At 42.5% G+C, this 12,719-nt stretch overlaps 1 protein-coding gene across 1 annotated transcript in view; it reads right to left on the bottom strand.

Annotated features, from left to right (window-relative positions):
- Positions 1-12,719, bottom strand: part of EFHC2 (EF-hand domain (C-terminal) containing 2) — a 188,107-nt gene that overhangs the window by 19,152 nt on the left and 156,236 nt on the right. Inside the window, exons 12-13 of the mRNA XM_012730279.1 lie at positions 12,019-12,216; positions 9,713-9,805 (exon numbers count right to left, since the gene is read on the bottom strand). Coding sequence (XP_012585733.1) covers positions 9,713-9,805; positions 12,019-12,216 — 291 coding nt within the window. The remainder of the gene's footprint in view (positions 1-9,712; positions 9,806-12,018; positions 12,217-12,719) is intronic.

Genomic DNA, 12,719 nt, shown 5'->3' on the forward strand with positions numbered 1-12,719 from the left:
TTGTTTTCCTACCCTTTGACTTACAATCCACATTACATACACTACTAATATAAGATGAACAGAGCCTGTTAATTAGTGACGTCTATAAAGAGGCTCCTTATAGTCACTAGGAGGGTCTAGAAATCCTGAAGTGGAAGAGGCTGTCCCAATGGCAGACCTTACTTGTAACCCCAACAATGGGACAATGGCAAGGCTAGAACACTGTGAGATGAAGAGATGATAATTAGTATTGCTGAGGCAGGGAATGCAAAAGCAAAGAGCCGTGGAGCACATTTTTATTGATGTTTTGGTGACACTGGAGCAACCTATATAGTCTTGAGTTCTAAATTGGCTTGCTGGGGTCATGGGGAGGTGACAACAGAAAGCTTCCTACCACCTCTGGAATGCCAGTCTGGTGATACAAACCTCCAACATAGATTTTTATACACGGAACAGTGCCCAATCCCTCTCCTTGGCCATGACCTCTTAAACAAACAATGCACAGATTACTTTTTCACTGTAAGTCAGGCTGCACCTACAGGTACCCCTAGAATATGCTGTGCAATTCCAGATGGTACTCACTCAGGATGCTTCACCATAAGGTAAAGCCCCCAGAAATCTACACAAGAGTTTGGGCTATTGGAACCCAGGGCATAACAAAAATGCAGATCTTGTAAGAACAGAAGTGGTGAAAGGGAGTAAAAAGCCCAAGGAAAATGCACTATCTGCTGCAAGAGGCCTTGGATGATGTAGCCAGTATTGCGAAAGCTTCGTGAGACAGCTTCCTTCAGCCTTGGGGGTCCCCAACCCCCCATTCTGATTTTGCTGGTAAAGAAACATCACACAAATGAGTACTGTGCTGCTCAGGATCCCAGGGTGATTAATGAAGTTGTCCAAGGCGTATATTCAACAGCACCAAATCCTTACACCATAGCAATTACTATCTCTGGGGATTTGAGCTGGTTCTCAGTACCGGTACTAAAAGATGCCCCCTTTTTTTGCATCCCAGCAGATGCCTGGGATCAGCTATTCTTTGCTTGGGAATGGGAGGAATCCAAACGTATTCTGCAATATTGCTGGAAACTACTTCCACAAAGATTTAAAAATTCTCTGACTTTGGGGTAAAATGCTGGCCAAGGATCTCTGAAAGAGCAAACTAAAACAGGGCACCCTCATACAATATGTGGACAAACTGCTAATTGCAGCACTGCCCAGGAATCTCATCTGGAGAATAGTGTTTTGGTTTGAAAGCACTTGGCAGAACGTGACCTCAAGGTGTCACCTCAGAAGGCTCAGATATCTAACCCAAAGGTGGCAAACTTGGGATCCGATATTAAGGGAGGCAAATGAAGCCGCAGGATGGAAAGGAAACAGGTGATTTTAGCTCTCCAAGTCCCTAGCAACAGAATGTAATTCTGTCGGCTTCTGGGAATGACTGGGTTTAGCAGAATTTGGATCCCCAACTTTGGGTTGGTAACAAAATCCATATAAGACAGCTTCAGAACTTCTGTTTTAGGCTCTGAAATATCAAGAAGCCTTTGCTGAAATAAAGAGAAAGATTATCTTAGCACCAGCCTCAGGGCTGCCAGACCCCAGGAAGCTTTTCTGACTATGTGCATAGGAGACAGTGGGTCAGCCTGGCCAAGCTAATCCAGTTATCAGCACCAGAAATGCAGCCCACCACACATCTTTCTAATCAACTGGACCAAGTTACTAGAAGGAGCCTGCATATTTGTGGGCTGTAGCTGCCCTCCTACATAAAGCAGAGAAATTTGCATTAGGTCAGCCAATCACTGTGAGTGCCATGTCAGGTCTTGACATCACTAGAACAGAAGGGTGGACTCTGGTTGATGCTGGGTGCTGGGGAAACATCAGGTAGCCGTATTGGGTAATCCCAATGTGCAGTTGTTGAGTTACTCGCTCTTTCAATCTAGCTACATTGCTCCAAGTCCATGCGGAGAGCCTTGAGAATAGAACCCATAATTGTTAGGAAACTAGTGAAACACGGCATAGTAGCCAACCAGATTTTCTGGCCGGTCTCAGACAGATCCAGAGTAGAAGGTATTTGAGTAAAAATGGACACAATTATCAGTGCAACAAAATCAAGAACCCAGAACGAATCCATGCTTCTGTGAACAGTTAATCCACAAAAAAGAGTCAAGAGTATACAATGGTGAAAGGAAAACCTCTTTCGCAATTAGTGTTGGGAAAACTGTAAAGTTACATGCAAAAAACAAAGCCCCATCATATATAAAAATTAACTCAAGCTGGATTAAATACTTGGATATAAGATTTGAAAGCATAAAATACCCAGGAGAAAATAGAATACTCTGTGGCATTGGCTTCAATGATGCCTCTGGGAATACAACTTCAAAAATAAGCAAAACAAAAACAAGCAAATGGAACTACAGGAAACTAAAAAGATTCTTACAGTAAGAGAAACTATCATGAAAATGAAGTTACTCTCTACTGAATGGGAGAAAATATTGATACTTGCATATCAAACATCCAATAAGGGGTTAACAGCCCAGACCTACAAAGAACTTTTACAGTTTAACAACAAAAATAATAATAGGCCTTCCCTGGTGGCGCAGCGGGTTAAAGCACAGCATTAAGAAGCTAAAGCCACTTCTGCATGAGTTCCCGCCTGCCCCGGAGGTGACCCACATGGTGCAGCAGTCCTCTCCTGGCCCGTCCGCTGCTCCCCTCAGCAGTGTACTTCGTCGATCTGCCTGTTCTATTCCCCGTTCTGTCTCTGGTGAAGCCTCTCACCACCCCTGAGCCTCTGGCCTGTACCCCAGTTCTGTATGCACAAATAAATAAATCTTTAAAAATAATAATAATAAGGAACAGAATTTTTAAAAAATAACAAATTTTAAAAATTTGTCTCCAAAGCAGACAAATAGATGGCCAACAGGCATATATATAAAAAAAGCTCAATATCACTTATAGAGAAATACAAATCAAGACAATAAGATGCCACTTCACTCGTATGATAATGATAGAAAAAAAATGATGCCCCAAACCCAGCAACAACAAAGGCTGGTGAGGATGTAGGGAAAAGGAACCCTTGTAAACTGTTGGTGGGGATGAAGGTGGGTCCAGCCTCTATGGAAAACAGTAGGAATGTTCCCTAAAATATTAAAAAAAATAGATCTAGTATATGACCTGACCCAGCAATTCCAATCCTTGGTATCTACTGAAAGGACACAAAAGCACTAACTCAAAGGGACAGAAGCACAACGTTGTTCACTGCAGCACAATGTGCAATGGGACAAGTTATGGGAACAACTTTAAGAGCCTGAGGAGAGATGAGTGGATAGGAAGATTGAGATAGATACACACACACACACACACACACACACACGCACGCATTCCCATAGACACTGATGCAAAACTATTCAGCTTCAAAAAAACACAAATTCTTGGCTATTTGCAACAACACAGATGGAACTAGGGGGGATTCTGCTAAGTAAAGGTAGTCAGAAGAAGAAAGACAAATACGGAATAATTTCACTCGTGGAAATATGGGCGGGGGAGGAGGACCAAAGGAGTTGACAAAAATCTTAGAACTCTGACTGTAGAACTGAGATGACCAGAAGGGGAGGGGAGGTGGGGGGGGGGGCAACAAAGGACTGTGGGTGTGGCATGTGATAAACATCCCACAGGGAGTGAATCTGCTCCCCCAAGTCACACACAGTGCTGAAACCCAACGTTAACTCAATAAAATAAATGCATTTTGGAAAAAGCTATGAATCATGCAGACAAATTATTTCCTTACTTTGGGTCATGCTGTGCTTGTGGTGATCACAACGTTAGCATCCTAATTGTTCACCTGAATCCTCTACTTTGCTTCTTTCTAAATGACACTTGGCTCTTGCTAAGACTCTGATCCAAGGTCAAAGGAGGAAGATTGGCCAGTCTGGAGGCAATTCTTTTGAAAAAGCTTTGAAGACAATTCCAAAGAAGAACTTTCTATGGCGACATTGTTGGAATTAGTACACAGCCTTCCAGGGTGACTGCCCTAAAGGGCAACACTAATTCTGTTTTTTAAGTGTTTCTAGCTTGTTAAAAAGTCAGTCTCCTTACTTTAAAGTCCCAGCTCACAGTGCTGAAGTGTTTTCCTAAAACCTCCATAAATTCTTCTTTCCCTTTGAAACTTGAGGAAGCCACCATTTCCTTCCCTACACAAACTAAGAGACATGTTTGTGGATGAGGAGGGAGGGAAGGCAATTACTCTGGTTGCTCTCTGCATAATAATGACCTCCAAGAAGTCTTCAGAATACTGTGCTAGGTGGGAGTTCCCACAAGTGTGTCTAATGTGTCATTTGACGGGTGCCTTGCCCCGCCTTGCAGAAATGATGAATGGCTTCAAAACCGTAGAGGCCATCCATCTCCTTGCCACGGGGAGTAATGCTGATCTGGTTTATTCCCACCATCTGTGGAGGTGCAAGGCACAGAAGCAGCTGTATTTCACTGACATGTAACTGGGCTCTTCTCTGCTGGAAAAGCCAGCTTACAACGGAGGGGAATGGCCTGACCACATGAGCAGGTAGAAGGGAGGGAGAGCAGTGAAGACATCCTCTGGACTCGTGTTTGCTTTTGGCTCATTACCCAGCAAACCCAGGTGTGCGTGCTGAAACACCTGGTGAGAATCTCAAAGATTGGACACTTGAGTAAAATTGTGGACCATGGGCCAGTGCATTGGTTGGCCACAAAAGCAGTGGGCACTGCCCAAGGTGCCAGTGAGCAACACCAGCCCTCTGAATTCTAATTCTGATCCCAGCACAGATCTCCTTGCTAAGGTGCATCACAGCTGCCAAGTAAGGGGTGGACACACACTCAGTGTTTCTGTTGCTTCATACAGTGTTGGATTTTCTTCATATTTCTTAAACTGTAAATCACCTTGTATTTGAAAGGCATCTAGGGTATGTGTGTGAGAGAGGGGTGAGGAGGCTGGGGAGAGAGGATGAGAAGGTTTTCAGGGAAAATATTTCTCTCTAAAAATCTTCGGAGTGCACTAAACATCTCGCCATAACAGCAGCCACACAGCTCAATCCTTCGGCCTCACTGCCACATACTGCTGGAGAAAGCCCATGAGCCCAAACCAGGCCTCTGGGACGTAAGCAGGGAGTGAGGCTGGGGAGAGTATAATGAGATGATTTTAAAGCCCCATTAACTTTTTCCATTTTAACTGATATTTCTGGATGAGGCACTAATTCTCTTGGGAGGTCAATTCTAAGACATTCCATGGAGTCCAAAGCCAGCTATAAAAGACCTGTGTTGAGCAAAGTTGCTGAGGAAAGAGTTACCCTTGAGTTTCCAATGCCGAGTCAGGAGGCCGAGTCAGGAGGCCGAGTCAGGAAGCCATAATAATTAGGGGAAGGGGGCTGCCTTCCCCTGTAAGGCAGGCAAGATGGAAGGACCTCAGAAGGTGTTCCACTTACTGGTTTGAGAACCAGGATTCCTTGCTGATTAGTACTGAGGAAACATTAATATCCAAACGAAGGCTCAGAGGTTTGAGTCAATTTACAAGGATCCTGTGGATGGGAGACAGCAGACCTGGACTTCAGAGCAGATTTGGTAGACAGCAAAACTGTGTTTTTCTCCCCCAACCCAGTGTACCAGCATAGGAGAAGTCTCTGGGGCTGCAATGGCAATTGATAATAAGTCCTTATTCCTAGGAGCTCAGAAAGAACCAAAGATTTAGAATGTCAGAGGCGGTGATTTCTTAAAAAAGATTTACTTATTTATGTATACAAGAGCTGGGGTACAGGCCAGAGGCACCGGGAGTGAGAGGATTCACCAGAGACAGAGTGGGGAGCAGAACAGGCAGATTGACAAAGTACACTGCTGAGGGGAGCAGTGGGATTGTCAGGAGAGTTCTGCTGTGCCCTGTGGGTCAGCTCCCTGGTAGGGGCTTGAACTTGTGCTGCAGTAGCTGCGACAGCTTCATGGTGCTGTGCTTTAACTCACTGCACCGCCAGGGAGGGCCCAGCATTGGTCACTCTAATTCCAGCGGACTCATTTTGGCCTGAAGTACATTCTCTCAGTAACAGAAGCTCCTTATACCTCAATGTTTACACTCATGGAAGAGGGAGTCAGACTGACCATCCACTAAACTGTGACTTTGAATATACCCAAGGACTTACAAAATATTCTCGGGCCCTTGGCACTATGTCAACACAGAGTATCACCTTCTATTATTAATGAATAATAGCTGCCACTGCATAGAACACTGAAGTCTAATGCTCTGTGCATTAGTGAAATGAATCCGTTTGGTAAACGAAGTGACCCCATTTGCAACAGCAGGGACAGAAGTGGGGGGGATTATGCTAAGCAAAATAAGTCAGAAGGAGAAAGACAAATACCGGATGATACACTCATATGTGGAGTAGAAAGAAACACACCAAAGGAACAGACAAAACCAACCCTAGAAATCTGACAGTGGAATTAAGACAACCAGAAGGGGAGGGAAGGGCGAGGGAGCTCTGTGGACTATGCAGGAGGGCTGGTACTTCGGTGGTAGCTGTGATGTGGTAACATATCTGAAGCGATGTAAACCTATACTTCTGAATCATAGACAGTGTTGTAAACTAATGTTAACTCAGTAAGAAAATAAAACGGACAAAAAAGAAAAAATGAACTCTTACCAGCCACCACAGCACTGAACTGATGGAGGCTGGGGGAGTCAGACATGCAAAGATTTTGAAGTCTGATTCCAGCTTAAGTTCTGCAGGCAGCGTAAAGGCCTAACTGAATCACAAAGGAAATGGAAATGGAGTGGAGGGGAAGCCATCGAACCAAAACATAGGGCCAGGAGAAATGGTGAGCCACAGTCCCAGGGAAAGTCAGCACCTACTTTTTTATCCATGGTTTTCAACCTCCTTCTCTGAATTCACACAGCAGGGCTACCACAGCTGCTCAACAGCTGCCCAGCTCCATCCCAAGGCAGGTAAAACTGCCCCTGAGCAGAATGTGCATTGAACCAAAGCAAGAAACTCCATGCCTGCCTCCTCCTGTGAGGCTGCAGACGTCAGAGGGGTTCTGGCTTAGCGTGCCACAGAGGGTTGTGCAGAAAGAGTCTGGTCAAGGCTCTGGAAAGCCCTGTGGAGTCTGTGGGGAACAATAAGAATGCAGAATATAAATGTAAGCTGCAGGCTGATGGGCCCATTAGGAATTAGGGCAGTCTTTGAAAGGAATCTGCGGAGATGATGCAAAACCCCAAGCATGTGACCCACATCGTTGCGGGGCATATTGGAGGGAGAGGGGACTGGGAATGAGACATTTTCTAATCTGATTAGTCTGAAGTTTCCCCTGAGTGTGGAGAAGGGTCACTGCGCAATTAGAGGAAAGTTAGACTGAACACGGTCTGCTGAGTGGCTCAGAGGGATGACCTCCTTGGAGCTAAGCTGGCTTCAGAGGCAGATGTGTTCTGAGACTGAGATGACTTCGAAGCAAGCCGTGGCATAGTTGTTCTGCCTTTAATGTCAGATCGTAAAGACAGAGACAAAACACGCTGTTTAGGGAATGAGAGGATGATGACTTGGTGGCCTCAGTTACGGGTAAGAAATATTTAGATCCTCCAGAGGCCAGGCTCCCGCATTTCTAGACTTTCCAGGACAACTCATCCTTGAGGCCATCAAAAGATAATCTAATAAACTTCCACAGCTTCCTGACTAGAAAACAGCTTAATGTGTGAAAGGCATTCAGGCCCAACTGTGTAAAAATAAGATTTCTTCCATGTTGAAAGACAATTTTTTTCCTACTTCATTCCCTAGTCAGAGTGTGTGGTCTGCAGTCCTGACTTAAAACTTCTCTCCTAGTTACCAGTCAATTCTTGGTGTCAGGTGCTGTGCTGGGTGCCATATGAATATCTTCATGATTCTTCTTCAGAATCACTAGGAAATAGGTATTTTTTTTTTTTTATCTCTACAGGTAAAGGATCTGGAGTTCCAGCAGGTCAAAAGTCTTGCAGAAGACCAACCTCATGTAAGTGGACTCAAAAGAGTATAGGTGACCAGCTAAGGGGTGAAACTGTTGAAACGTGACAACCCGCAGATTGTTGATAAGCAGCAAATCAAACAGCTTAGAGCAGGTCTCTGTATCTGAATAGACCAATTATCAAGTCACAAATCTTCACTTGAAGGTGAGAGAAAAAGAGAAACAGAAATAGCGTTCTGAGAACCTTTAGGAGATTCTCACTGCCAACCAAGCACATCCAAGAGGGCTTTATGATATGGTATTTCTGGAACTAGGTCTTGAAGAAAGCAAACTTTCAGCAGGAAAACTGCCAGTTACTTCCTACTGAAGAAATAGCAAACAGAAAGGCAAATGGGTGGGAAGGCAGGAACAATATATGCAAAATACTCAATGGCCCATTTGGCTGGACTAGTGGAGGTGGAAAGGGGGACTCTGGGAACGTGGTTCCCATGGAGAAAGAACCCTGACTCTGAGATCTATCTGCTTCATCTAGGGTCCTTTACACCGGATGATGTACTTACCCTGCTAGCAAACGAAAGCAAGGGCTGAAAGGCTAGAAAATCACCCCAGCACAATCCACTGCACACAAACGCCAATGAACCGGCCATCTTCCTGATTCCTCTCCTGACACCTCAGACACTAGTTCTTCCACATGGAAGACTGTGTTATCTGTTCTTTTGGGTTCTCCTTTTGTCTTAGATGAGGACTCGCAACTCCATACCCTGTTTGCAAACAACTGTCCACATGAAAACCCTCAACCCCCATAATGGAGAAGTGGGAAAAGGAGTTCAAAGCTAAGGAGACTTAGGTGCTAGAGAACAAAGACACAATAATGGAGGTTTGAGAGCAGCAGAGGAAGATTATGGCATGTTTGCTCTTAATGTAACTAGTTGCTATAAGGAAAGATGGATTTTGAAACATAGAGACTGGTGGAAGAAAGACCAGCATAGAGGTCCTGCAATAATGAAATGTGGGTCAGACCAAGGGTAAAGATAGTGAGGATGGAGAAGAAAGAAAGCATGTAAGCGACAAGAAGTAGGTAGAACTACAAAGACATTGTCATCTATTATTTGTAGTCAATAACTCAAGGAGGATAGAAGCTGGGGATGTGTGTGCAACAGGTACAGGGGTTAAATCACAGCTGCCACTTCTAGACTTGTAACTGTGGGCAAAACAGCTCATCACCCTAAACCTCCACATCATTATGTAAGGTAGGAGGATAATTGCCGCAACATCAGCATTTTCCACATGAGTAAGTCAGAGGATCTGGAAATGACATGAGAAACATACAAGGTGGTAAGAGACTGGACGGTGAGGAGGGTGGTGACAGGAAGGAAGAAGACAGGTACAAGAGGATGTAGCTTACTGTGCTTTACATCTGCTGCGAACAACCCTCGGTCCTCTCACTGCATGTCATTAGCTCTCAGAAACTACTCTTTTGCCAAATCTGCCTTGAAATTTTACATTTGTCTTCAGAGCCAAATAAGTTACATTTTCATTTCATTACAGGAACCTCTCTCTGTGTGTGTTAATGTTAAAAAAAGATAATAATTCTTAATAGGCTCTTTCATACTCAAAATCGTGACTCACTTTTCCTGTTGTAACACTTCAGTGGAGATGTGTCAGTAAATAAGATCATCAAAACAATCCAGGGTAAATTAGGGTCAATTAAAGGCATATACAAAACTAGGAATAGTTCCCAAAACAAACCCAGCAGACAATCTCCCACCCTGGGAGAGTCTGTGCTTACCTGGCCAAGAGGGATCCTAGAAGATCATCAGTCAAAGGCAGCCTGGAGGATTTGCACAGCCTTCTCATGTCTTTGGTGGGTATTACATTTTTTCTGCATGAAAACAAAGTAAGTGGGTACATAAACATTCTGCATGAAAACAAAGTAAGTGGGTATGTAAACATACTGTGTGTCTCTTGACAACGGCATGCTGGATAAAAGAAAATACAGATGTTCCCTTAAAATATACACATTTAAATAAGTGTGAAAATTGGGACTGGAATGTATGGTGAGAAAGAATTATACTGCATTTCACCAACTTATTCCATGTCAGAAGTCACCAGACTCTGTCCTTACAAATGCATTCCCATCAAACTACAGCTTCTTGGTTGGCGTTCGTATAACCTATTCAGACTGTGGCCACAAGTACTGCTCTAAGTAATCGATCTGCATTCTTGATAACTAGTCAAAAATGATGCTGATACTTGAAAACATCTCTTAATTTTACAGGCATCAACAGCCTCCAACACAAGTATTATGTGGCTTGAGGGTGTTTTTCTGGCCTTTTCTTTGGACCCAAACTTTAAAACCTAGAAGCCCCAGCTGACGCCTTAACATTCACCTCAATTTTGTTGGATGGTTTTCTCTAGAGCACTCCAACAACCATTTCCCCCAGCCTGCTAGGGGCACAGAAATGCTTGTAGTGTTTGTAGTGTTCTCTCTCAGCCAATGTTCTTTCAGGGACTAGGCAGAATGAGAAGCAACAGGAAAGAAAGCGGGCTCCTTTCTTTGCACCAAGGTTATCAGAATATTTATGCCTACAACCCAAGCTTGCTGGATCTGGAAGAATCTCAGAGAGGTCCTATTATTCCCATATTAGTGAAAGGGGCTGCTCGTCCCACTTGGGGGAAGAATAACCCTGTGGTGGAAGGTAGCACCAAGGTCATGGCAAGCTTAGGTCACAAATCCTTCAGAAAGCTCACAGGATTCAAGGAAAAATTTCATCTTCATAAAAAACCTCAATGAGTATGTATTATTTATGAGGAAAAATAATGTTCATATTAAGACAAGCTATGGGACACTGAATAATATTTAAGGTAGGCAGCTGGCCACTTGTGTACCAACCATTTAGGGAAGAAGGAAAGGGTTATGGGAAATGGAGATGACATCTTTAGAAAATCTTTAGAAAAGGGATTTTCTATTGATAACTACAGTATTCTCCCCTGACACTATATCAGGTCTGTGGATAAAATGAACACCAAACAGACTAAGATGTGGCTCCAGCTACTTATAAAATGACTTAAGTAAAGCTCCTATAAACATGATAAATGTTTTAGAATTAGATGGCTGATCATCATTATTTATTATTTACGAGATCATTTTTATTTGTTTTTTATTATTTTATATATTTTTTTGTAGCACTCTTCATTTTTATACAATGTACGCTTTATCATTTATCTGGGTAATTCCCATGAAATTCCCACCATCATTTCATCCATACACCATCATCATAGTCCCCTGTGCTCTTTTCATCCCTATTTTGATCCAGATGATCCAGCAATTTCACTCCTATAAGTCTACCCAAAGGACCCAAAAACATTAATTCAAAAGAACAGCTGCACCCCTATGTTTACTGCAGCACTATTTCTAATAGGTAAGCAATGTAAACAACCCAAATGTCCAAAAATAGATGACTGGATCGAGAAGATGTGGTCTATATACACAATATCCCAACACAATGGAATATTACTGAGCAATCAAAAAGATAAACTTATGCCATTCACAGAAACATGGATGGGGCTGGAAGGGATCATGCTCAGTGAAATAAGCCAGAAATAAAATGAAAAAAAATCAGATGGCTTCACTTATAGGAGGAGCATAGCAGATTCAAATAAGGGATCGGGGAAAAAAAGAAATTCTGGGAAAAGTTAAATCGACCCCCTATTCTATTATAGAAATCACATAAACTACAGTTATCACTAGAATAATGTAATCACATCTCACAATTAAGCCTTATACTATCTTGATTTACTGTTTCAGTTGAAAGCTTCTAGAAGCCAATTAAAAGAACATGCAAAAGGGGCATTCTATTCTTTTGAAGCTATAGGATCTTCCCTATCCCATCAACAAACAAAACTCACCATTGCCATGTATCATTTGTACTAGCTAATGTCCTGAAAGAATTTTAGTCACTTTGTTAAGTAGTGGAATATGACAAGCTATGTCAATTTTCTTTTTACTCTTTTCGATAAAATATAACTTATATTTTATAATCATTACTTAGATTCACAGAAACTTCAATGGAAGTTTCATCAATGAAAGCTTACTTTTCTCGATCTTCATATACACAACTGGCAATGAGTTTTTCAAAATTCTCAAAAACATTTTTCTTGAGCTGTTCATGGGCCATTGCAAGTAGGATTTCTGTGACTGGACATGGCTCATCGGGTACTCGGTAGTGACGAGCAATCGTTATAAGTTCTTGGTCTGTGAGTTTCCCAACAGTTACAGCCATCACTATATCCCTGTAGAGAAAATAGAAAAACACTTGTGAAATTATAGCTAAAAATATTTTGCCTCTTTATTAAAAATACTAAAATCTCATTTTATAAAATATTTCCCAATTCCACAGAGGACGGGTATTTTTCTTTAATTCTCTACTTACGAGCAGTAGGGTGGCAAATGCCAGAATGGAAAACCATAGCACCATAGCTCATAAATTAAATAAATGGCACTTTTCCCAGAGTCAAACTTATATCAGATAATGTCCTACAATCAGGAAGTAAATTCATCATCTTTTTAAAGATGATGAATGGTCAAAAATCTGATCACTAAATGAATGATTTTATTCAATATCTGTTAACCATCCTTCGCACACAATTGTAACAAACTTGGGGTTCTGGATTCCCAGAGTGTAAAGTTTAGAAATCAGTAAATAAGAAGGTGTTTTCAAGACAGGAAGAGTGATTACATATATCTCTGTAGCAGAACGTAAAACTGACACTCCTTGCTAGTGAGGAAAAAAAAA

Source organism: Condylura cristata, unplaced genomic scaffold (genome assembly GCF_000260355.1).
Source record: "Condylura cristata isolate star-nosed mole 26May11 unplaced genomic scaffold, ConCri1.0 scaffold00027, whole genome shotgun sequence".
Classification (NCBI taxonomy): domain Eukaryota; kingdom Metazoa; phylum Chordata; class Mammalia; order Eulipotyphla; family Talpidae; genus Condylura; species Condylura cristata.